The sequence below is a fragment of the Engystomops pustulosus genome, chromosome 1 (genome assembly GCF_040894005.1).
Source record: "Engystomops pustulosus chromosome 1, aEngPut4.maternal, whole genome shotgun sequence".
Classification (NCBI taxonomy): domain Eukaryota; kingdom Metazoa; phylum Chordata; class Amphibia; order Anura; family Leptodactylidae; genus Engystomops; species Engystomops pustulosus.
In genome coordinates this window covers 149604911-149632528 of record NC_092411.1, presented here as the reverse complement: position 1 = coordinate 149632528, position 27618 = coordinate 149604911, and the positions used below count along the sequence as shown (strand labels likewise).

Here is a 27618-nt window from a genome sequence, read left to right as displayed (position 1 = left end):
TTCAAGCGCCCTTATCTGCAGTTCTATATTACCTAGAAAAATGTTTTGCCATATCAAAGAATCTAATTTTTCTTTTTTTGTTAAATCAAAAACACTTTATTGGTGCATATACCACAGAATGAAAAACTGTTTCATATCATGATTGCATTACAATCAAATACTTCAAGAATTTAATTTTTCAGATCACTGGCCATTTGTGGTCCTGTGGGCTGCAGTACTGGAGATTAAAGACATACCTTATTTTTCGGACTATAACCGCACCGGATTATAAGGCGCACCATCAATAAATGCCTGCTAAAACGTCTAGGTTCATATACAGGCAGTCCCCGGGTTACATACAAGATAGGGTCTGTAGGTTTGTTCTTAAGTTGAATTTGTATGTAAGTCGGAACTGTATATTTTATCATTGTAACCCCGGCCAAATTTTTTTTTGGTCTCTGTGACAATTGGATTTTAAAAATGTTGGATTGTCATTAGAACCAGGATTAATAATAAATCTTCATTGTAGACACCAGTGATAACTGTTATAGCTGATTATTGTAGTCTAGGACTAAAGTACAGTAAATTAGCAACATCCAGAGGTCCGTTTGTAACTAGGGGTCGTATGTAAGTCAGGTGTTCTTAAGTAGGGGACCGCCTGTATATGGCACACCTGATTATAAGGATGAATGACCAGCAGGTGGCAGACCTGTGCACAGTTCAAGGCAGCTGTTGTCTGTAAGTATGGTTCATATATAAGGCGCACTGGACTATAAGGCGCACCTTTGATTTCTGAGAAAATCGAAGGATTTTTTGTGCGCCTTGTAGTCCGATAAATACGATAGTTGAAAATGCAAGCTGCTTATAACATTCTAGTTTCTCCCTATTTTTTTAAGTTCCTGTATGTCTTGTTCTGCAGTTTACAGAACCACAAGCTTCATGTGATCTGGAAGATGAGGGGCGAACTGTAGATAGGGGTGTCTTAAATTATGCTCCCCAGCCTTGAAATTTGACTCTCTAATTCTCACATGACTTTGGAGGACATTTTTTTATAGTACAGACGGTCCCCTACTTAAGAACACCCGACTTACATACGACCCCTAGTTGCAAACGGACCTCTGGATATTGGTAATTTATTGTACTTTAGTCCTAGGCTACAATAAACAGCTATAACAGTTATCAAATGTGTCTGTAATTAAGCTTTATTGTTAATCCTTTATGACAATCCAACATTTTTAAAATCTAATTCTGTCTGGAGCTACAATTACAAAATATACAGTTCCGACTTACATACAAATTTAACTTACAACACACCTTTTAACAAACCTACAGAACCTATCTTGTACGTAACCCAGGGACTGTCTGTATATGATTTTGGGTCAAGTCCAACCTTTAAGAATTAAACATGTTTTTTCCTATAACCAGTAATATTTTTGCTCTCCAGGAAATATTTCACATAAAAGAGGAAGTTTTAGAAAGGATGTTTTATATCCTACCTGAGGGAGCTAGTAGTTTAATGGAGAAAAATCGGGTGACAGAATCTCTTCAAATAACGCATCAATGAATAGTGTCCAATAAGAAAAATATAACAATGACCCTGAAAAATTTTCAAAAATTGTTTCACTTTACTTCATAATTTTCATATACAATTCCATTCTTTATAGAAACATAAAATCGTTCTTATCACAGTGCACGACAATATAGCTTGCAAATCAAATCCTATGTAAGTATAAGAATTCCAAATGATTCATTTTATCGATCGCCAATGCATTAAGCATAGCTCAAAGTTCATACATTGACACACTCACGTAGCTTGACCTCGGGTATGTATGATGGAGGGGTGTCCCCTAAAACGTCACTGCATGTGGCTTACATTGTCCGGTGAAGCGTCCTGTGTTTGGAGGAGTATGAGTCTCTGCCCTAGGTCAAGCTATGTGAGTGTGTCCATGTATGAACTTTGAGCTGCGCTTGATTTACTGCCAATCGATTAAATAAATAATTTGGAATTCTTATACAGGCAGTCCCCGGGTTACGTACAAGATAGGTTCTGCAGGTTTGTTCTTAAGTTGAGTTTGTATGTAAGTCGGAACTGTATACTTTATAATTGTAACCCCCAGACAGAATTTTTTTGGTCTCTGTAACAATTGGATTTTAAAAATGTTGTGTTGTCATAAGAACCTGGATTAACACTAAACCTTAATTACAGACACCTTTGATAACTCTTATAGCTGATCATTGTAGCCTAGGACTAAAGTACAGTAAATTACCAATATCTGGAGGTCCGTTTGTAACCAGGGGTCGTCTGTAAGTCGTGTGTTCTTAAGTAGGGGACCGCGTGTACTCACATTGGATTTGATCTCCAAGCTATATTGTCATACATTGCGATAAGAACGATTTTTTTTCTATAATGGAATATAATGGAATTCTATATGAAAATATTTTTTCATATTTTTCAAGTTCTTTCTTATTGGACACTATTCAGTGATGCCTTATTTGTGAGGAAATTAGAGATCCTCTAGTCCTAGACTGTATTTTGTTTTATTATACTGCCTCCACGTGTTATCACTTTATTCTGGACAGTTATCCCTGCAACCGCTTACTGACATGTGCCTAACTATTACACTCTTACCGATAATGTGCTGTATAAAATGGTTTCAAGAGACAAGCCCTCTCCATATATGTCAAGTGTCTGCTATATTATATAAAAAGTCAATTCCCGGTACCCATAAATGGCCAAAATATTTCAAAATTTATTTGTTTAATAGTAAAAAAAAAAAAAAAAAAGGTCCAAAAACTTTTACACACCCATTTCACAACATGTGAACTTTGCCCTAGTTTGTCCTGTCTTAAACCTTGATTATTGCATCAGCGTCTTGGAGACTTGCTTCCTTTATTTTTTTAAAGTTTCCTGTCACCAGGATAGGTGTGACTCTCTATTTTAAGGAAATGCTATTACAATAAAATTATAAAGATATCTGGCACTGAATGCATCAATAAAACCAGAAGTGTATTGTTCAGTCCTTTATAATTACTTACAGCTTACACATTTTGAGAACTTAAAGCACGGTAATAAAAATTACAAAAAGCTATTAAAATAGTATTTATAACTGTTAGGCAACTAATAAATAACCCCAAATCAAAGACTCTTCAATAGTAATATAGTTGCATTGAGGGTGCTGGTTGCCAGTTGAGGTTTTCTTTAGGTTTTAAATGCATCTTTTTTAAGCCAAAACCATTGGTGGATTCAGAAGACACTGAAAGCAGCATCAAAATGCCTAAACAAAATCTGTTTTATACTGTATGTTTGGTATTTTTTTTATTTTAAACAAACATATCATAAAAAAGGCAACAAATACTTAATTGGGAGAGCTTCTGAAGAATGGGGTCTGGTTACCATGAAGAGAACATTCTTGGCAAAAAAGGAAACTTCTATCCCTGACTTAGACCACTGAGATTTCTGTATTCTGCTGGATTTCAGCCACCAGAGGACAAAGCCACTGGTTAGGGAGGTAAGTAAAAATATTGAGGTCTGAATGTAAATGATACAACCTATGGCAGTGATGGCGAACCTTTTGGAGACAGAGTGCCCAAACTACAACCAAAATACACTTATTTACCGTGAAGTGCCAACATGGCATTTTAAGCAGTAACTTATTGCTACCTGTTGTTCCACATCTTTCAATCGTATCGGCCCCCTGAGGCCATCAATACAGTTAAAAGAAGGAGCACAAATTCAGACTCTCGTTGTAGCTTCTCTCCAGGGTCTCTCTATAGAGGAAGAATGGTGGGTGCAGAATGAGGACCTTGAAAGGTATTGCAATTCTGTCAGCACCTTCTCACTTTCCCCGCAGTTCCAAACAGCCAATGAAGTGCCACTTTAAAATAGCGCTGAGAGCAGCATCTTTTAAGTTGCCTGGGACTGCAGGAAGATTTGGTGGATTTGGTCCTATTTGGGGAACTCTGTCCTGGGGTGATGGCTTGAGTGCCCAAGGAAATGGCTCTGAGTGCCACTTCTGGCACCAGTGCCATAGGTTCGCCATCACTGACCTATGGGATCCTGCTTGGTTCTAGGATCACCAAAATTTGTGAATGCAGCAGGGAAAGTGCAACCATCCTGGAGGCAAGCAAATCTGCAAATATTTCTGCTATTCTCTTGGATTATTATTCCCTGGTTTTTACAAAAAAAGACTCTTAAATTATGCAAATGAGGGGGCATGGCTAATTGCCTAACAAGCTGGACACAGCCTGGATGAGCTCTGCTGCTTCCACGGACCATCCTCAGCCATCTTGCGGGGTCAGCCTCCTGCAGCCATCGCCACAGGGTCAGCAGCTGTTTCTACCCCCCACCACAGCAAAAGGTGAACTCTGGTGACTGCGTGGGGGTCCAGGTGCGGTGCGACCTACCTGCGGCCTAAATCCCCGGCCTTGAGTAGTGGCGGTCACCGGCATGCGGGCGTCCTCCACCAGACCAGAAGTCGGCAGCCCAACGCAGCCTCCCATCGCAGACTGGGTTAACACATATCCCCATCTGGACTCTAGATCCCCATGGTGCCCTCTCACAGCCCAAAGCCCTCCAGCAGGCTTGGCAGCCCACAGGAACACCACTGGGCCTCAGAAGCCCCAGCCTAAAGTTGCTGGCTTGCTCAACCGTAAGGCACTGCATCTGGGGAGGTGCACACCACCATCCAGTACCTAACACTTATCAGTATCCTCGATAACAGGGGTCCTGCTGGACTTTGCAACACCACCTATGGCTGCTCCTGTATACTGGACTATCCGGCATAGAGGTACCATCCCGGCATCCGTTACGCATTCATCAGAACGGATTGCTGATGCGTTCCTCTCCCCAGTCTGTGTCCTATGCCTTGTTCCCTTGCTGGCGGCTGAACACCACACTCTGATACTCCAACATCAGGTCAGTAGTGCTGGTGGACAGATTGAGAGTCCTCTATCACCATCATGCATAGGGGGCCTCGTGTTTATTCATTGATGTGAGCGACAGCACCCCTCCTGCTCCTCGCCAACATCCTGCAATTCATCTAGTGTCCCCCTGGAGTCTGAACAAATTCCGTACCATCTGAGAGAGAAAGCTAAGCTGAAAGAATTTGCCCGCAGCCCAAATCAGCAGGGCGTTCGAGCAGGGCCCAACTCGGTGCGATCTTCTGCAGCAGCATCCCCTGCATCAGGCTCCTCTTCTGCAACATATGCGGGAGAAGCCTCCATCAGAACCTTCAAAACCTTCATGAAAGGGTATCCCATGCTGAAACCTGCATTTCTGACTTTCCTGATAATCTTAAGAGAGCTGTCACGCAAGGTCGAGTTCTGGCACCAAAAGGTTGACGACCTGGAGAACAGGCCCTGGCGAAATAATCTGCGCATTGTGGGACTCCCTGAGAGGGCTAAGGACCAAAGACCAGCTGAACTTGTGGAGCGATGGCTCAGGTTGATTCTTACAGATGCCCCATACCCCTCTGCATACAAGGTGGAATGGGCCCATCGGGTCTCCGATAGAGTTCCTCCCCTGGTGCCCCACCACGGCCTTTCTTGGCCCGACTGCTGAACTGTAAGGATTTGCACACTGCTTTGTTATTTTTTTCAAATCGCAGCTCTCCTGCCCATCTGGCATACTGCAGTCTCTATAGTTACAGACATCTCCCCTGAATTGCAGTGACTGAGAGAGACCTTCGTACAGGGCAAGGGGAAGTTGAGATAAAGAAATATTGTCTACTTCATGGCTTATCCAGCTAGGCTGCGAGTAATAGATGGTGACCGGTTTATCTTCTTCTGTACTTCTGCAGAGGTGGTTGAGTGGCTGGCTTGGAAGGCTTTAATATCCAGCGATCTCCAGTTTTCCTTTCCCGGGCACATTACGGGTTGGGTAATATATACAAATCCTTAAAAATTCATTCTGTTGTGTTTCTCCAGAGGCACAGCTGAATGTATCGGCAGGTTCTTTAGTGCATTGACCCACAGCAAACATCATCTGTTTTGTAGGTCTTTTCCCCATAATTATCTCCTTTAACCACTTTTAAGCTATGGCTCAACTGAGCTAGTTTTTTTTTTTTTTTTGCTTTTTGGGAATGTTTGTTGTAGATGGTCGAGTGGGAGGGAAGTAGGGGAATATGAGGCAACATGGCTATTATTGGTACACTCTGATATAGTCCTGTATGTATGTATTTATCTCTTCAATATGGGGCCTATATCCTACCGGTTCAGTATTAATGTCTGACTTTAATGGCAGGGTGTAACATTTTATCATGGACCTTGAGGGGCCTGGGGACCCCTGACAAGAGAAGCACAGTCTTTTCCCATGTTAGGCACTACCAGCCTCATATCTTGTTTCTTCAGGAGACCCATATGACCCCTGAAACAACACGCTATCTAAACAAGCCCTCGGTTCAATGGGTTAAGAGCTTGTGCCATACTTCTTATTCCAGGGGCATTTCCCTATTGATCCACTCCTCCTTGAAGTGGGACCCCAAAAAGTGCAAATAGACCCCGAGGAGTGATATGTATTTGTTGCCTTTTATAGGGAGCTTTATACATGTAGATTCTCCCATACAACTTCTGAACTCTCTGAATATTTAGATGAGCTTACTTTTCTCGGCCTCTCCCCCTGAGAGTGCTTGATTACTAGAGGCCCCCGTAACCAAAGAGGAGATCACTGAAACTCTTCAATCTATGTCCAAGGGTAACGTATCATGCCCTGATGGTCTCTCTTTAGAGGTCTACTTACAATATATAACATCTCTCACTCCCCACCTACTGACCATGTTCTGGGCGGCATTTGATAGGGGTTGCCTCCTGCCAATCCTCAACGATGCCACTATTGGGTTGCTATTGAAGCTGGGAAAGGATCCAGGGGAGTGTGGCTCGTATAGGCCCATCTTCCTCCTCAATAATGATTATAAGGTATTAACTAAGATGCTGTACAACCGCTTAAGTAGAGTAATAACGGAAATTATACACTCAGACCAAGCGGGATTTATTCCTGGCAGGTGCACATCTGATAATGTTCGACTGGCCCAGATTATTTGCCACGTGGGGTGGCCAAGGCATTCGATACAGTAGAATGTCCATACCTGTTGGCAATATTGGAAAGATTTGGGTTTGGGCCTAAGTTCCTCAAGTGGGTTTCTGTACTGTACAGCTCCCCCACTGCCAAGGTGCTGGTGAATGGTTTGCTTTCCCTCTCCTTTTGCTTCCAGACAGGGGTGCCCCCTTTCACCACTGCTTCTGTTCGCAATTGCAGTGGAGCCCCTAGCCATCCAGATTCGCCTCTCTTTAGGAGGTACACGTGGGAGCACGGGAAAATAAAATCAGCCTGTATGCCAATGACGTAGCGTTATACATGGCTAACCCTAATGCCACCCTTCCTAGTGCCATCTAGATTTCTCTGGCCTCCTCATTAATTGAGAGTCCTTTCTTATGCCATTAAGTAGGGAGGGCTATGGGTGGGGCTCAGAGTTCTGCGGCCTACAAATAGTGGAAGGATTTCGATACTTGGGGGGTACATATCGTACAGGATATTTCTCGCTCCTTCTCACTTGCCCCTTTGGTGATCTATCTCAAAGATAAGGAAAATACTTGGAAGTTCCTGCCTGTGTCTGTAGCCGGGTGCATAAATTTACTCAAAATGAATGCACTGCCCAAACTATTGTATACTCTGGAGTGTGCAGATGTTTTTTCCCTCCGGTAGAGACTGCTTTCTCATTTCCACTCATTGGGGTTCTGCGCTCTCAGGGGAGGGTCCCCACTCTACCAGTCAAGGCAATCCAAAGTTCTGAACACCTCCAGCTCTGCTACATTGACACAATAGAGCTCTGTCACATGACCTCCTCTCTTGTGAGCAGGGAGCAGCAGCCCCACCCATCTCAGGAGTCTGACAGGTAAACAAACTACAGATTCACAGGCAGAGGAAGCAGCTACTACAGCACTGAGATAATCTGAGGGGCATAGCAAAGAAACTGCTGGAAATAGGTAACAAAAATAATAGGAAAGGTTGTTCTGCATCCCAAGAGCTACTGAGTTGTGGGGAAAAAAACTTTACAGTTGCTCTTTAACAATATATTAATTGAACATTAAATTTGCACCTTAACAAGGGGTTAAAAAGGAAAATGTATCTTACAATGTTTGGTGCTATTCCTCCTAAGTATGGCAATACCCATTTGTCATTGTACACTGCTGTTTGGGGCTGTACAGGGTGGCATTTGGAAGGGAAAGAGCGTTGTTCAGTTTTTTGAGGACAAATATGGTTGAAAAATGTTTCAAGTATCAGGATACATTTGGAAATCCCTAGTGGTACCAAAACAGCAGTGAACCCCAACAACGGACACCATTTTGAAATGTACACTCATTGGAGAATTTAGCAAGGTATAATATAAGTTTTTGCAGGTGTATGACCCAGTTAGGCCCCAAAAAGGAAAAAGGGGAAAAATTTCCCTCCAAAAAAGTCACCCTTAGGTTTTGTAAGAAATAAGGCATAAAAGATTAAACAACCCCCAAAAATCTGTAAAACTATTTATTCCATGTATGTAAGTATACCACACATGCATATAAAATGTTGTATGGGCGCACAGTTGAGGGTAAGATAGATGTTGGCCTTTCAGAAGCCATATTTGATAGAAATCCTTTACATGTGTCAGGATGCATTTGGAGAGCCCTAGTGGTAAAAACAGAGAATAACCCCAAAAGTGACCCCCATTTTGAAAAGTAAAAGATGGAAATTGCTATTCATTTTGGAAATGCTCAAATTTGGTGCCCGTTATGTGATGCCCAGTCTGTGAAGAGTCAGGTCTCTGATTAGGAAGCCATGTTTTCTGACGTGAGAAAAACCCAACATGTAATCCTAAACGCTAGCCAGAAAATACAACAGGGCTCCGCAATGATACAGCATCATGTGTATTTGAACAGAACTTGGAGAATTACAAAGGATGTGCTAACAAATACAGAGGCTTGGAGGGGAAATAGATTACCTAAAAAAAAGGGGTCTAATGAGCAGCTTGTCCTAACAGTGGTTACAATAATTCCTATTACCGAAATGAATTTACAACAATGGTTGGATGTAAATTGGGAATGTGTTGCATATAAGGAGGTGGAATATACCAGGGGACCAAGTAAAGTTTTGTTACTCTGCAGTCGTATGGTATGTCCTAAAGTACACTTTCATGCGGAGGCCAGGTTTTTCAGGGCAGGTCTCGCTGTGGTTTATAGTGTCCTTCCCCTTTTCAAACAGATGCTGCATCTTTTCTGAGTCCTTCCTTTGGTAGCAGTCTGGGAGACTACATCGGGAAAATGTTGCCCTGGCAGAACATGGGGACATCTAATCTAGAGGTACTGGGGCCTTGTCCTTCCAGTCCAAATATTAGTACCTAAATCACCACCTCTTGAAAATGGAGACATTTGGTCTGCAGGCAATAGCAGTGATCATGAACCGTGAGAGGGTGCCAAAAAGCTCTCCGGCCCACGAGGCAAGATAGATGATTGCCATCTTGCCCCTTTCAACGGGTCTAAACAGTGTCGGCAAGTCACTTCCCGCTGAACCGTTCTGTTATGGCGCGCTTCAGGAAGTGGTTGTTTTGTTTTTTTTTGCCAGTTTGGAGAAATAAGGGCCTATTTTTTGCGAAACAATATGCATTTTAAAATACTTCATGTTAGTTGGTCTTTAGCTTATTAATGAGATTTTATTAACTCTTTAATGAATGGAGAAAAAGTAAATTCTTGTTTCGGATTTTTAGCATTTTTTTGTGGGCCGTTCGCTGTACCAAAAAAAAGAATATATTATCTTCATTCTAAGGACCACTACGATTATGTTGATACTTCATTTTTAAAGTTTTCTTTATATTTGTTCAATTTTACTGAAGAAAATGGCATTTGTTTTAGTGTCTTTTAGCATATTTTATGGTTGACGAAGCTGGTAGTGGGCTTTTTTTTTTGTGTGACAATTTGTTCTTTTCAGTGGTACCATTTCGGTGCTTGTAACTTTTTTGATCACTTTTTAGAACATTTTTTGTAAAGGGAAGACAATGTTTTTCTGTTTTTTTTTCACAGTGTTCACCAAGCTGGTCCAATAATCTTTCTGATTTACTGTAGAGAGTGTTACAGACGTGGCAATACCAAATATTTGGGGGGTGGTTTTGTGCTCATTGGATTACATCCGGGCCTGCCAGGAGAACATTGCGCAGCTACGTGGCACTGTGCAGCTGTATGCCGCTGGCTCCATTCGTGAGCCAGGATATAATGCGCACCGTAATAGTACGACCCGCTTTTGGCAACTACCTTCCCGCGTCAGGAAGGGGTTAATGGACCAACTTGATTTTTAGAATCTGACGTGTTACTATAGTTGGTTATAACTTTAGAACACTTTAACCCTTTCAGGACCTGGCCCTTTTTTGTTTTTTCATTTTCATTTTTTACTCCCCATGATCAAAAATCCATAACTTTTTTATTTTTCCATGTACAGAGCCCACGCGCCGCCATCCTTTTGAAGCCGCCGGCATCATTGCCGGCAGCGATCGAGGTGAAAACACCCGCGATCGGTGCTAGCAATATGCAGCAAAGACTTACCGGCTATGGAGAGGGCTCAGCGCGTGAGCCCTCTCCATGCACCCGCGGCCGACCCGTGACGTGCTATTACGTCACGGGTCGTGAAAGGGTTAACACATCCAGGTGATTTTGAGATTGTTTTCTTGTGACACATTGTACTGCTAGGGAGGTGACTGCTGCTGCGTTTCTATTCTAATTCCAGTCTTACACCTTGAGGTAAGTCTCTCAACACTTAGCCCTTTTGTCAGTGTGGTGAGGTTAGTGGTAGACTGGGACTTGCCATCTTCTAGTCTCTCAGTGAGATAGCACTTTTCCTCTGTGAACCACGTGGGTGCTCCGATTGTAGGCTTAAGTGCTCCAAGGCCACCCGTTGCTCTTTTTGGGAAGCTGGAATTTTTCCAACTACTACTTCTTGGAAATTATTCTGTGATTTTTTTTTTCTTTCTTTACCCCTAGTTTTGAAAAATTACTAGTAGAATGTCGGTGATGACACTGGCCCATCTGAATAGGATCTTATTATGTTTTACGAAAGTTTTATAGAATAAGTTAATGAATCAGATAGCATAAAAGATAAAGTTGGCACATACAAAGTCATGCATGAAGAATGTTTGGCAAAAGCTTTTGAAGATGAGAATTGGTTAGCAACAAGACTTAACAATTAACATAGCATGTATCTTTATGGAAAAATACAATGTGCGTTCATTGAATGAAGAAGGATAGGATCCACACTTCTATATGACTATTTTAATTTTGGTATATTATAAAACAGCAAAATTTTCTCACAGACGTTGCAGCCGGACCGATAGGTCCTTTTAACCCTTTGCCTGCCAAGGATGTATCTTCCTCACAGAGTGGCACCGCTATGGCTGTGAGCTACATCCTGGATTCTAGCCATTACTTTTGGATACATGGCACATAGAATCAATTTTTTTCCATCTGAAATTTTGTGTTTCTATGGGCCAATGATCTGGAGAAGTTAACATTGAAAGTGACACATTATGGTTAATATCTTCAATTCCATGGAACCTATAAACACAATCCTAGATTCATATAAAATAAGTGTTATATCCATCTAAAGTGTCCCCTTCCCGCTAGCTTCTCAACCGCTGGAGGGTGCAAAGAGGAGCTTCACACAGATCACAGATAAAGTCAATATTTTGAAAAGGGATACTGTGAACGAATGCTCTGGGCCCTTTAGGGTTAAATAATAAAGTTGAAATGGCGTTTTTCCTCTGAGGCCTTACTATAAATCGTAATATCAGGACTATATATTATAATGTTAACATTGCTTTTGCAGAAACATTGTGTTTAGCATCTGCGTTCACATCTTAAAATTTTACTTGTGTCTAAACTAAATTTACTGTATTCTTTGTTATAGCAATTGTGACTTATCGGGATAATATATTGTGCACTGTTTTTAGGGCTCCCTGAGTAACCATCTGGTGTTTTTGTCTACAGCCCTCACCTACAGAAAAAGCCTTGGCTAATCAGTTTCTTGCTCCGGGGCGCACACCAACAATAAGCAAGGAACGAACGCCAGTGACCAAGACTGTCCATCTTCAGACACAAGCACGTTACACGGGGGAGATGAGAAATGAGCTGTTGGAAAAGGTAAGTGCTGGGATGCTAGCGGCAAAGTCTGATGACAGGAAGCATCTCATAAACACGCAGCAGCAATGCTTAGTATTTAGGCCTCAGCACATATAATTAGCCGTGTGTGCTTTGTCATCCATCTGGATAATCTAGACCTAATCTCATTTATTGGTGTGATTTCGTTTTACCTCATCAGCTTGACAAAGTGAATACAAACTCATTAGATCAGCCTGTTTCCTACAGGTACATTGTGCAACCATGACCTGATGCTGGAAAACCAAGTGCCAGGCAGTACTCTACAAAGTTTTCTATATACCAGGATGTGCAATTGCATCTGTATATTTGTATATCATTATTTATACAAGATCATCATGTGCCATCCACACCACTCCTTCATCATCACAAAATTTCCACTCTCCCTGGGCCTACTAAATGCAAATCTATCATGTGACCATATACGTTCCCTATAATTTCTGCTTGTTTTGTTATACTGCATTTTGTATGCTTAAAGGAAATCTACCATAAACATCCAGCATGATTGACCAGGGACACTTACTCATAGATCCAGGCACTGTGACTGTGGCAATCTTTTTATGTTTGTTATCCATGGCCTTCTTTCTTCTAAAATTGACTTTTAAAATTATACAGAGCCAGAAGGGCTCTACTAGTGTCCCTCTGTGCTCTGTCACAGGGTGTTCTCACTCTCCCCACTTCTTTATTCTATCGGCAGCAGCACAAAGAGGGAGGGTGGAAGTGCTAAGGGAGCAGGGGAGACGTTAAGACGTGCTTCTGGACATTATGGAGACTGCTCACGGGATGAGCTCTCTCTTTACAAGCCACAATCAGTGCTGGTGGTCGCCGCCATAATGGCTTTGATCATTGCTCTCTGTGACGTTATCGTGGAGTGAAACCCTGGAGTCATTTTAAGACTCCATCACCTGTCCTGTGTTCAAGGCTACTCATTTTGCACACCCTTCTGACCTCCCTTCCCTATGCTGGGAACATGGGAGAGCGTAATGTTGTCACTGGAGAGGGGTGAATTCATGCCCCTCATGACCAGCATGGGAGAGGGAGATGGTGAGGGCATGCATAATTGGTATCCCGGAGCACCAGACATCTTGAAGAGGAGCGGAGGTGATCATTTCTAGGTTTTTTTATGTTTTTTGAGTTGTTGATTTCCTTTAAAGTATGAATCTTTTGGAGACAAAGTGCCCAACCAAAGTGCTACAACCAAAATCAACTTATTTACCGTGAAGTGCCAACATTGCATTTTAAGCAGTAACTTATTGCTTCCTGTTCTTCCACATTTTTCAATCGTTGTAGCTTCTCTCTGTAGGGGAAGAATGGTGGCTCCAGCTGGATGAGCGCCAAAGATAATGCAACTCTCTTCTTGGGCAATGGTCTGAGGGCCTTCAGAAATGGCTTTCAGTGCCACATCTGGCACCTGTGCCATAAGTTTGCCACGACTGGGGATCTAAAAAATAGTAAACTTAAAAAAAAAAAAGAATGTAAAAAAACCTAAAAGTTCAAATCATCCCCTTTCCTTAGAACGGATATAAAAATAAACAAAATACAATAAAATACAACTTTATTGACCACTGGAGTGAGGGTATTATTTTGTACATAGTGCCCAGCACATACATACATACATTTGACAATACCATGCATTTATAGTATAGATATTTATGAATTACTAGGCTTGCTTGCTATTTTGTTTCTTCCTTGCTTGTTGCGTGTTCCTACGTACATTACGTACATCATACAGTGGTGGCCAAAAGTATTGGAACCCCTGCAATTCTATCAGATAATACTCATTTTCTTTCAGAAAATGATTGCAATCACAAATTCTTTGGTATTAGTATCTTCATTTATTTTACTTGCAATGACAAAGCACAAAAGAGAAAGAAAAAAAAGTTGAATCATTTTACACAAAACTCTAAAAATGGGCCAGACAAAAGTATTGGCACCCTCAGCCTAATACTTGATAGCACAACCTTTAGACAACTGCTTCCGGTAACCATCAATGAGTTTCTTACAATCCTCTGCTGGAATTTTAGACCATTCTTCTTTGGCAAACTGCTCCAGGTCCCTGAGATTTGAAGGTGCCTTCTCCAAACTGTCATTTTGAGATCTCTCCACAAGTATTCTATGGGATTCAGGTCTGGACTCATTGCTGGCCACTTTAGAAGTCTCCAGTGCTTTCTCTCAAATCATTTTCTAGTGCTTTTTGAAATGTGTCTTGGCTCATTGTCCTGCTGGAAGACCCTTGAACTCTGAGGGAGACCCAACTTTCTCACACTGGCCCCTACATCATGCTGCAAAATTTGTTGGTAGCCTGCAGACCTCATAATGCCATGCCCACTGTCAAGCTGTCCAGTGCCAGAGGCAGCAAAGCAACCCCAAAACATCAGGGAACCTCCGCCATGTTTGACTGTAGGGACCGTGTTCTTTTCTTCGAAGGCCTCTTTTTTTTTTTTTTTTTCCTGTAAACTCTATGTTGATGCCATTTCCCAAAAATCTTTACTTTGGTCTCATCTGACCAGAAAACATTCTCCCAAAATGTTTAGGCTTTCTCATGTAAGTTTTGGCAAACTCCAACCTGGCTTTTTTATGTTTCTGTGTAAGAAGTGGGGTCTTCCTGAGTATCCTACCATACAGTCCCTTTTCATTCAGACGCCGACAGAATGTACAGGTTGACTTGTTTGGATGTTAGTCAAGGTTCTTTATCCACCATCCACACAATGTTGCATTGAAATCTCTTGTCCATTTTTCTTTTCCGTCCATATTTAGGGAGGTTAGCCACAGTGCCATGGGCTTTACACTTCTTGATGACTCTTCGCACAGTAGATACAGGAACATTCAGGTCTTTGGAGTTGGACTTGTAGCCTTGAGATTTCTCATGCTTCCTCAAAATTTTAATTTCCAATTCCTCAGACAGTTCTTTGGTCTTCTTTCTTTTCTCCATGGTCTTCAATGTTGTACACACAAGGACACAGGACAGAGGATGAGTCAACCACCTGTTAGGTGCCACAGGTAAGTTACAGGTGCTGTTAATTTCACAAATTTGAGAAGCATCACATGATTTTTCCAACAGTGCCAATACTTTTGTCCACCCCCATTTTTTTTAAGTTTGGTCTAGAATTCTATCCAATTTGGCTTTTTGACATTCTTTTTCTGGTTTTCATTAAAGACAAATTAAGTGAAGATAATAATACCAAAGAATTTCTGATTGCAATCATTTTTTGGAAAAACTGAGTATTATCTGTCAATTGCAGGGGTGCCAATACTTTTGGCCACCACTGCACATCGATTACACAGGGTCTCACGGTTTACAGGTAGACAATGCACTGTAGACAAAAGTTACAAACAAGGGTTTACATAGGATATGCTGGTTACCTCCAAGGGTAAGGTGATCGTGTTTGTTTCGGCCAGACAGATGCTGCATGCCGCACTGGTGTTGCTGAATTCCCGGCAATATAGCTGCCTGATTACTGGCTATCTCCAAGACTGCTTGTTACAGCATTCCGCCAGACCAGAGCAGGCACCTAATGGCTACCAAGTAGGGGGTTACTCCAGCATTTTAGCCCTTGCTGACACTCGTGACTGGTGCTCTTGGCTGCCTGGAACCGGCGCTCTGTTGCACCCAGTCGAGTGTCCCAAGGTGCCTGGTGCTAGTGAAATACCCAGGTGCCGGCATGGGATTATATTGCTGGGGGTATGCAGGATTAAGTTCGTTCATTGCAGTCTTCCTTCTGGAAAGGGCCCAATGGATTGAAGGGCTTGTGGGAGGGGGCAGGTAGATCATAGGGCCTGGTGGAGAGGCCTGGTAGGTCTTGGGACCTGACGGATGTCGCTTGGTAGGTCACAAGGCCTGTTGGAGGAGACCTGGTGGGTCGCCTGGCCTGCTGTGTCATTGGGTCTGTTGTGTCACAGGGCATGGTGGAAGAGGGCCTGGAAGATCAAAGGGCCTTCTGGAAGGGGCATGGAGTGTCATAGGTCCTGGGTGGAGGACTCATCTGCCTGGTGGAGTGCTACTGACAAAATATGTACTGAAAAGATACTTTAAAACTTAACATTTAATTGGGGTATTAAGAGAAATTCATTACAAATCACTTTTCTAGGAGTAACATGTAAGTTGGTGTACTGGTTTTAATTTCTTTCACATATATGATCCTATATTATCTCCAGCATCAAAACAGGTCAGCAGGGGGATCAGTAGATCGTGTAACTGGTGACTAATGTCTCATCTCTAGTCTACCACGCATTTAACACACTTCTCTGCTATAAAAGGTCATTCTCTAATACCTGCAGCAACACTTTGTATCACACTGCACTATGTCTAAATTCCTCACATCCTCATTGCGGTTCTCCCTTTTGTTTAGGGGTCACCAGTAGAGTAAATTTGACATAGTGTGTACTGGGAAAATAACAAACAAATGTGCCCACGCCCTAATGGTGGGTGCCGGCCGCTCGAAAGCGAGCCGCTAAGCGTGGCGTGAGGGCGATATATATAAATGAACAAGGCTCCGCCCAAAACCCGCCAGCCTTGTAATGTCACCACTCACGCCCATTGGGTCAAGCGTCGTAGCCAATCTCGCGGGGAGGCGCCCGTCCCAAACTCAAAGGTAAACAATGCAGCTAGAATTGATACAGATGTCAGGAAACGCCTCTATAAAGCTGTATACTTTCCACACAAATACAGCCATATCCTACAGCCATGTCAGCAGATAAAGCACAGACACTAGCAATGCTTTACTTTACATTACACACAGACATGAGCAGGGGGAGGAGAGGGGAGGGGTAACAGGGGTGATATCACTGCCTCTGACCATGTGACCAGCCTCATTTACATAATAAAGAAAATATGATTTTATAATGATTAATGTATGAATTGACTAGATAAAGGCTGGGATGGGAGAGGTGACAGAAATAGTGACAGAGACCTGATGACATGTGTCCTTTAAGGGGTAAAACACCTTCAAATCTCTTGCATTACTGTAACTCTTAATGGAGCACCTACCCTTGTCAAACTCAAGAACTTATTTCAGCTTCTAAAAGAAAAGTTGTGCAGGTACCTCCCCTTTTGATCCTTGTTCGGACCATTGAAAGACCCCAGAGCTGTCTAACTGTATGTTATGATATGTATATTTCGTACCCATTCTGTACTGACACACAGACACAGGAACAGGCACAGGGGATGATATTGTTGGGATCCATGTCATGGCTGTAGGCCTTTATAAATAAACATTATAGTGTGTTACTTAGAAAAGCAAAGGTGGGGCATTCTCTTAAATCCTAGGCTTTTTTATGGGACGTCTGACAAGTATATTAGTTTGTCTTTGGTTAGTCCTACTACTCCAAAGTACTGGCTTCTGCAAATTCCAAGTAGTGGAAAGGGCATGAGATGCAAAGGCATTCATTCTTCATTACTAAAGAAAAAAAAACTTTGCTAGATAAGATCTGGTCTACAGGTTGGAACTGGCGTAGTTTGTGCCCTTATCCACTAAGTGTACAGCGTCTCATACCTAAGCCCAGTTTTCTATAACTAGAGCCAATATTGGTAAAGAGCCTCATTTTAAAGAAACAAAAAATGTTAACTTGTTTCCTGAAAAATAGAGTATTATGGAATTTAGGTGGTTGGTGCACCCATTGCTATCACCCTTGGAGCATGCATGTAACACCCACTCACTTTCCCTTTTGTCCAGCACCTCTCCTCCCCCACCATCCCTAACCCTCTTACTGACATTTTATGCCAAATTGGGCATACCTAGCATAGGCCTTGTCATTAATGTTCATGGTGCATGTGCAGCAGTTCTACTTCAGACAGATATGCTTCAGTTTACAATAACTACATTTATTTTGGGAATTAAAATGCTGTATTTTTTATTTGCACACCACTGTATAACTTTTCAGTTATAACAATGATCCCATTACATTCAAATAATCAAGGTCAAAATATCTTAATAAACAGAAATAAATTGGGACATAAAGCCATTCCCATGTCTAAACAAAGTTTCTAACACCACTGTGAGACAGCCTTGAACAGCAGGCAAAGTCTTGCCTTGAAGAGGGCCACGGGAGATATGGAAAGAATCCGGTGTAAACTACTTGTATTATTTGTACTGCTGTCTCCCAATACTCTCACCATTCCAATTCTAATCATGACTTCCATTTGGAACACTAGTCTAAAAGGCATATTCTATTTAGAAATCCCTGCAGGGGCCAACGTTTGTATTGTAAAAAATATTAAGCAAAAAATAATTCATGCTTCTCTACAGGGCCCTTCTGGTTTCATAGTAAATAACTTAGAACAAAACATCAGTCCTTCAAGTCCAATCTATTAAATTATAATGTGTTGGACCACACTGCTAGGCTGATGCCAATTTGCCCGAAGCAGGGAAAACTTCCTTCTCTCCCCCCAATATGAATATGGCAGTAAGAATAACTGTCTGGATCTACAGAAACTACTTACGAAAAGTTTTATTCTCATGCAATGTGATATTATTGCTCTCAAGAAAGGCCTCTCTTTAACATGTTGAAATTATCAGCCATTACTACATCTTGAAAAGAGTTCCTGTCTATAGTGATGGAAGCAATGCCTTTCCTCTAGGCGTAGAGGATGCCCCCTGGTCACAGGTATAAAAAGATCTTTGGAGAGATCCTTGTACTGCTCAGGTATTTATACATTGTGATGAGGGCTTTCTTCTAAGCTAAATAACCCTGAGTTTTGTAATCTGTCATTGTATTCAAGTTCTCCCATTCTGCTAATAATCTTGGTTGCTTTCCTCTGGAACCTTCCAGTTCTGTAGAAAATATGTTGTGTGCATTCTGATGAGTGATTTGTATAAGGGCAAATCTATGTCCTTATCGTGAGAATCTATGCATTTCTTGATGCATCCCATAATTTTAATTTAAACGTAATTATTATTTTCATTTCCTCAACCAATGTGCATTACCTAAAATTTACAGAATGTCTGCTTATGTGTACAAGGCTTTTTATGCATCCATTCATTTTTTTATGATGTTATGGGGCTTTGGGTGCGATTTTTAAGTGTGATTTTTCACATTTTCATAAAAAACAGATTTCAAGTCACTTTGAGAGGCCTAAATAAAAGTAAAACCCAATATATTAACCCACTATAGAAACTACACCCCTTAACTCATGTAAAAAAACTTTTATGAAGTTTGTTAACCCTTCAATTGTTTTACAGGGGTTAAAACAAAATTTTGTACAAATTTGAAATTATCTTTTTTTGACTGAATGAATGTGTTTTTCAAAAAATGTACAAATTCTTACTGGATAAAATACCAGAACACTGACCTGAGATGCACTTTACAAATACCGTATATACTCGAGTATAAGCCGACCCGAGTATAAGCCGAGGCCCCTAATTTTACCACAAAATACTGGGAAAACCTATTGACTCGAGTATAAGCCGAGGGTGGGAAATGCATTGGTCACAGCCGCCCCAGTGTATATAGCCAGCCAGCCCCTGCCCCAGTGTATATAGCCCCAGACCCTGCACAGAATATATAAAGGGGTCGCCGGAAAGGTGAGTTTAGATATATTTATTTTTTTGACTCGAGTATAAGCCGAACTAGGCTTATACTCGAGTATATAAGGTACTTCATTTTAGTTGGTTATTGGCTTGATGAGATTTTATTAACTCTTAAATGTTTGTATGGAAAGAAAATGGTAAATTCTGGTTTCTTTTCTTCTTGTATTTTTTTGGGGACAAACACTGTACCATAAAAATAACATATTAGGGCACATTTAATTACCCGGTCCTGTTGCAATCCCCGATCCGGACGGTCCGATGAGGATGAAGTCCGGCGCGATTCACCAACATTGTGCACCCGACATCCTCCATCTGTCGCTTCCTCGCTGAGGTCCGCCGGATTTCACCTTCTTGTTCCCGGTGCATGTCTTGCGACACAATTTGCAATGTTAAATCCCACTAGTTGTCCAAATCTGTCGGATCGTCCGATGGCCGCCCCCTGATTTGTGTGGCGTGAAAGCCGGCGCCAAAATCCAATCATGTGCGCCAAAATCCCCTGTTAAATGCGGCACAACACAGAGATCGTCGGGAAACCCCACAAAAATGCATCCCGCGGACTCTTAGTATATGAGCCCCATTATCTTCATTCTATGGATCACTACGATTACAACGATGACGACCCTCTGTTTTCTATGACTAAGCCATTTCCTAACCCAACTGCACAGATTTTCCACATATAGTTTTGAGCAGTCTTTTCTAGTCTCAGTATATTCCGTCATTTCTGATTAGAAGTGAGGATGTCATGTACCAATTGCTGGCCTCGCGATCCATACAGACATCCATAATGGCCTTAAATGTGCTCATATCCTATTGCTCCGATCTTTAGCCATTCAAGCTGTGTTTTTATGTGAATACTAGAAACCTAGTATTCTGTCTTGTCCAAGAAAAGTTCTCCCTTCCTTTTTTATTATATTGAAGTCTGTCTGGAAAAGTTAGGTATACTTTAAAGGGGTATTCCAGCAATAAGCATAATTCATATTTAATGGGTCATTAAAATATAAGCTAATATGTAATTCTGCTCCCAGAAATTTATTGTGAACATACTCTAATGAAGGGCTACTAGCTTTTTAATTAGTCCATTTATGTTGTCCCTGTTGAAGAGAGACAGAACAGAAGAGGCGAGGTGATCCTTTGCAGGTCATGTGATCATCACTATGTTTGGCTTTAGTTGGTTGCTTGCAGTGCATCCAGTATGGCCACTGTTGTAGTGCATTGCCATTTCAGTGAGGTAATGTGCAGTGATGCCAGTTACACACATCCTTACTATGGTAACAGAGCAGTACAGTCTGTTAGATCATCAATGGGAGCAGAGCATAAGAGGTGGGAGCTGTTACTGAGAACTGAGGGATCATGGGAAATGGGATGGTGGCCGTCTTGGAGATAACGCCTTCTACTTTGGAAGCCCATAAAATTTTGTGAACCATAAAAGCAAACTATTTAAACTTTGATTTGTCATTAATGACATTGAGTTTTGTTGTACTCGTTTCTTTATAGCACTATGGGTTTTTGTATCATATGTTCATATTCCCGGTATAAGCCTTTAAGTAAAACCTTTGATTTTTCATCAAGGGTGATATTACACATAAGCATTTTTGTTTACGTTAAAAAATGTATAAAAATATGCATACATATTTCTCCATCGATAATGACATAAATATAACAAATCTGTTTTCTCTCAGATTATTTGGACTTTCACATGCACTAATTTATTTTCGCAATGGGCAGAATTATGTCAAATGTCCCCATAGACACATAGAAAGGGCAGGAACAGGTTGCAAACAGGTGTATCTTTACTTTAATTTAGCTTCTGAACATTCTACTAGCACCTAATACATAAAAAAGACAGATCAGAGCTGATGAGATCCCTGTATAACACACAATGACACACTTCAGCCGTGCTACATCTGAGCTATAAAACACACAGTCACCTCTGCTTAAACTGCTTCCCCTGCTATTAAGATCTTATCTTGCCCATAGCGTATAGATTTTGTCTCCTCACACTGCTGCTTGCTAGCAGAAAGTATGTGTATGTGTGTGTGTGAGCTTGTCTTGGAATGCAGAAACTGTGCCGTAACACAATTCTGTCTCTGAGCTCACTGGGAAATTCCTCAAACCTCATGATTCTCATGTGCTTTGACATGCACTGTGAGCTGTGGGGTCTTATGTAGACGGGTGTGTGCCTTTCCTAATCATGTGCAGTTAGTTTAATAAAACTTATCTGGACTCCAGTCAAAAATTAGAACCATCTCAGACGGATCAGACAGAAATGGACAGAAATCATGTGAGTTAAATAGGGTATGAATACTTATGACTGTGATATTTTAGTTTTTCTTGTATAATAAATTAGCAAAAATATCTACATATCTATTTTTTCTGTCAAGATGGGACACAGAATGTACATTAATGAGCCAAAAAAAACAAAACTTTTTTGATCTTACCAATTGACTACAATGACACAATAACATTTTTTTTAAAGAGGTCTGAATACCTTCCGTACCCACTGTATGATGCATTAAGTTACCCAGAATTTTATTTGTGATCTAGACTGTAACAGTGCAATGGACAATATTTTTCTGCTACGTCAACGGCATATGTATATGTATTTGTGTGCTGGCCTGAATGAGCTCTCCTCTGATAAGCAGCATAATGAAGGGACATAATAAAGTATGTCCCTTAGTGCATGTGCTGTGCTGTGCTGCCCTTTGTATCAACACACGTTAAGAACTTGGGTCCAGTTTTATTAAGAGATTTGCTACGCGGTTTGAGGGCGCATTCATAGTATCATAGTATATAAGGCTGGAAGGAGACGCAAGTCCATCAAGTCCAACCTTTAAGAATTAAATAAATGTTTTATCCCCATAACCCATGATATTTTTTCTCTCCAGAAAGTCATCCAGTCCTCTCTTGAACATGTACATAGAGTCCGCCATAACAACCTCCTGCGGCAGAGAGTTCCACAGTCTCACTGCTCTTACAGTAAAGTACCTTTGTCTATGGTGATGGTAGAATCGCCTCTCCTCTAGGCGTAGAGGATGCCCCCTTGTCCTGGTCACAGGCCGAGGTATAAAAAGATCTTTGGAGAGATCCTTGTACTGTCCGTTCAGGTATTTGTACATTGTAATGAGGTCTCCCCTCAGTCGTCTTTTTTCTAAACTGAATAATCCCAAATTTTTAAATCTGTCAGTGTATTCTAGTTCCCCCATTCCCCTAATAATCCTGGTTGCTCTCCTCTGCACCCGTTCCAGCTCTACTATATCCTTTTTATACACTGGTGCCCAAAACTGTACACAATATTCCATGTGTGGTCTGACCAGGGATGTGTATAAGGGCAAAACTATGTCTTTATCATGAGAATCTATTCCTCTCTTGATACATCCCATTATTTTATTTGCTTTAGCAGCAGCCGCCTGGCTCTGGTCACTAAAATTAAGTTTACCATCCACCAATACCCCCAAGTCCTTTTCAGCTTCAGTTTTACTAAGTAATTGACCGTTTAGAACATAATTATACTTTTTGTTTCCATGGCCCAAGTGCATAACTTTACATTTATCTACATTAAACCTCATCAACCATTTCTCTGCCCATCCCTCAAGCTTCCACAAATCCCTCTGTAATGCTAAACTATCGACCTCAGTATTTATTACTTTACACAGCTTAGTATCATCTGCAAATATTGAAACTTGACTGTGTAAACCCACTACAAGGTCATTAATAAAAATATTAAAAAGAAGTGTCCCCAATACTGACCCCTGTGGCACTCCACTGGTAACATCAACCCAATCTGAGAATGTGCCATTAATGACCACCCTCTGTTTTCTATCACTTACCCAAATACACAGATTTTCTCCTATTCCCAGCAGTCTCATTTTCTATACCAACCTTTTATGTGGCACGGTGTCAAATGCCTTTGAGAAGTCCAGATATACAACATCCACAGCGTCCCCCAGATCCAGTCTTGAACTTACCTCCTCGTAGAAACCAATCAGATTAGTCTGACAGGACCGATCTCTCATAAACCCATGCTGACGCTGGGTTATAAGGTTGTGCACAGTGAGATACTCCAGGATAGCATCTGTAATAAACCCCTCAAATATTTTCCCCACCACAGCAGTTAGACTCACGGGTCTGTAGTTTCCAGGATCGCTATTTGATCCTTTTTTGTATATTGGTACCACATTTGCTATGCGCCATTCCTGTGGAACATAACCAGTCCTCAGTGAATCTTCAAATATTAAAAATAACGGTCTGTCTATCACCGTACATAATTCATGCAGAACCCGGGGGTGTATTCCATCTGGCCCAGGTGATTTATCTATCTTAGTGGTTGCGAGGCGGCGCCGTACCTCTTCCTGGGTTAAACTGTTGACATTATAAAAAGAATTAACATTATTCCTCATTGTGTCTTCCACCAGGGGATTTTCCTGGGTAAAGACAGTTGAGAAGGCGACATTCAGTAGATTGGCCCTTTCCTCATCTCCTTCCACCATGACCCCCATGTTATTCCTAAGGGGACCCACACTCTTTGTTTTTAGTTTCTTATCATTTATATACTTGAAAAATAATTTGGGATTATTTTTGCTCTCCCTTGCAATATTTCTCTCAGTCTCTATTTTTGCGGCCTTTATCTGCTTTTTGCAGGATTTATTTTTCTCTTTATAATCCTGTAATGCCTCATCACTACCTTCACGTTTTAGCACCTTAAACGCTTTATCTTTCTCGCTTATTGCTTTCCTTACAAGACTAGTTAGCCACATAGGGTTTTTCTTGTTCCTTTTATGCTTTTTCCCATAAGGTATGTGTTTCTCACAGGACTTTTTCAGAATATATGAGAAAAAGTCCCATTCACACTGCCGTCTGTGTGGCTGTACATGCGGCATGTCCGCATGTACGTCCCCATAGACGGCAATAGCGGCACATGTGTGGCACCAATCCGGGCCGAACACCGCAAAAATATAGAGCATGCTCTATCTTTCGGCGAGTGTATGGCCGTGTGCCACTGTTTTCTATGGAGGGAGGAGGGGTCACCTCCTCCTCTCTAGCACACGGCGGTATGTGTGTGTATTTACCCTAAGGCTAACAAAGTGCTTCTTCATCAGGCTTTATACAAATTATATATAAATATACAGACAGTCCCCGGGTTACGTACAAGATATGTTCAATAGGTTTGTTTTTAAGTTGAATTTGTATGCAAGTCGAAACTGTATATTTTATAATTGTAGTTCCAGACAAAATTCTTTTTAGCCCCAGTGACAATTGGAGTTTTAAAATTTTTTACTCTAACGGGACCAAGGATTATCAATAAAACTTCATTAAAGACACCTTACAGTTGATCATTGCAGTCTGGGTAAAGCATAGTAAAGTAAAGCATCCAGAGAGCTTCACCAGAGCTCACATTGGGGAGAGGGGTCAATCTTTAACTAGGGGTCGTCTTTAAGTTGGGTGTCTTTAAGTAGGGGACCGCCTGTATATACATAAAAATTGTTGTAAAACCCACCTCCAAGTGGGTCGGATTAAAACATTCATAAAACATAAAATGACAAATAGTATATTAAAAGTACTACAAAGAGCAGATCTCTGTTAGGATTGCAATGTGTTCCACAGTTAGTAAAAGATACTTTGCAACAGTTAAGTAATTAATAAATAAATAGATTGTCAGGAATGACTCAGCAGTAATAATAATAATTTTGTTTATATAGCTCCATCATATTCCACAGCGCTTATTCCACATGTTCCACATATTCCACGTATAATACGGCTCTTTGTAAAGAAATAACTTACACACCAATCGATATCTTTCTTTTCACTTTATTTTAATAACAGTAATAATAATAATGATATATTGTTTGTATACTGCCTGATGAAGAGCCTCAAAACAGGAAATCTTTTAATAAAACTGTACCAAGTTTCCAAACATTCTCAACATGTCTTGATACAAGGGGAAGCACGACACATACAATACAGGGGCATAAAGAACAGGTCATATTTTCTTCTTTTCATTACTTTGTGCAAAGTTTCAACTGAATCCTCCAACATAGTGGAGCCCAGCCGAAGCCATTACAATCGTCTATCAATGCATCTATAGCAACTACTGTATTTACTCGAGTATAAGCCGAGGTCCCTATTTTTGCCACAAATAAATGAGAAAACTTGCTGGAAAATGCAGCCGCTACAATTTGATAAAATATCCAGTAGCCTCATTAATAACATTTTGAGCAGAGCCCCCTCATTAATAAAGTATCCAGTACCAGACTCCTGTATTAATATTGTACTGGTAATATTGTACTATTGTAATATTGTATGTACTGGTATTCTCCCTGTCTCTATTGTGCAATGTCATTATAGATAACCTATTGTTCTTTTTTCTTCATTGTAGATTTCTTTGTCAACAAACAGTAAGTATTTCCTCAAGAAATCATTACCATATACCTACCCTTTTTGAATACTTAAATCACCATGTATTGTATGTAAAACTGAACAAATGTGCATAAATAAATAAATACAACCCATCCAAACGTTTTAATTTGAGGGTTTGATATTAAAAGGCTGGCCAATTTGTACTATTTGAGTTAAAGGGAACCTGTCAGAAACTGACGTAATAAACCAGTACCAGCGTTTGGAGCCAAGCATCTAAAAGGGAACCTGTCATCAGAAATTAGTCTACTAAACTATTACAAGTGTGTTGTCACCCAATTGAACACCTTCCCAATCAAGTTTCTTTCATGGCCCAGCATGGTGGCATCATCAAGACAATCAACTTTGAATTCATGTGTTAACTGGTTGTATAAAGTCAGGGAGAAGATCTGGTTAATGATGTCAATGTATGCAGGATCACCAGTTACAGTGAACGGGGTATTCTGAGGCATGAAAAGCTTGACTTCAGTGTTCAACTTTCCGCCTCCTTGACTTCATAAAACCAATTTACACCTCACTTAAAAGTAGATTTTCTGGATGATGCCACCACAACAGGCCATGAAAGAAATGTGATCTGGAAGATCTTCAGCTGCTTGATAACCTACTGGTAGTGGTTTCCTAGGCCAATTTCTGATGACTGGTTCGCTTTAACACCTTCACGGCCCAGAGTTGTGGTAACATATAGAAAACTACTTTGAAGTGAGATGTAAATTGGTTGTATTAAGTCATTGAGGTGAAGAATCTAGCACAGAATTCAATCTCTCTCCTCTTCAGAATGTCCCCTTTGCTGTAATTGATGGTGCTGCATCCATGGAAATAAATAACCAACTCAGAGGGCGCTTAATGAAGTAGAGGGAGCTTGACTTCAGCTAAACTCTCCACCTACCTGACTTTATACAACCATTTTACATCTCACTTCAGGCTGATTTTTTTGGATGATGCCCCCCATCATGGACCATGTAAGAAACATGATCTGGATTTTTGATCTAACCTCAAAATCCATCATGATAAACCAGGGACACTTACAGATCCAGGCACAGCGACTGTGGTAATATTTTTGTATTTTTTTAACCATGGCCTCCATCAGTCTCATTAGCACAAAAGTTAAATTTAAAAGGAAGGTCTATGGTGGGTGTTTCCAGAGCCCTTCAGTGCTGTAGCTTCACAGGCTGTTACAATTAGGGCTTCCCTCCCCCTGCACTTCCTGCTGCTGCTAGATTACACAGGGAGAGGGATTGGAAAGAGCAGGAGGTTGGATGAGGCATGTTCTGCTCATTATAACAGCCTGTGGACATAAAGTGCTCAGGGGGCTCTTGTAACAGAATCCTTCCAGCTCATTAGCATAATTTTAAAAGTTGATTTTAGAAGGAAGGAGCCCAAGAAAAACAAATATTAGAAGATTACCAGTGTCATTGTGCCTTGGTCTTGAATTTGATGGTAGTTTTCCTTAAAGCTGGTCATAGCGACTTTGCCATCTATAGTGCATTGCCAAGACAATTGGCACCCTCTGCACCCTGCCTGAGGGTTGCTA

General features: G+C 41.1%; 1 protein-coding gene across 1 annotated transcript in view; it reads left to right on the top strand.

Moving 5' to 3' along the window:
• USE1 (unconventional SNARE in the ER 1) overlaps positions 1–27618 on the top strand; it is a 57378-nt gene that overhangs the window by 22219 nt on the left and 7541 nt on the right. The window contains exons 4-5 of the mRNA XM_072110414.1: positions 11983–12135; positions 26050–26068. Of these exons, the coding sequence (XP_071966515.1) occupies positions 11983–12135; positions 26050–26068 (172 nt within the window). The remainder of the gene's footprint in view (positions 1–11982; positions 12136–26049; positions 26069–27618) is intronic.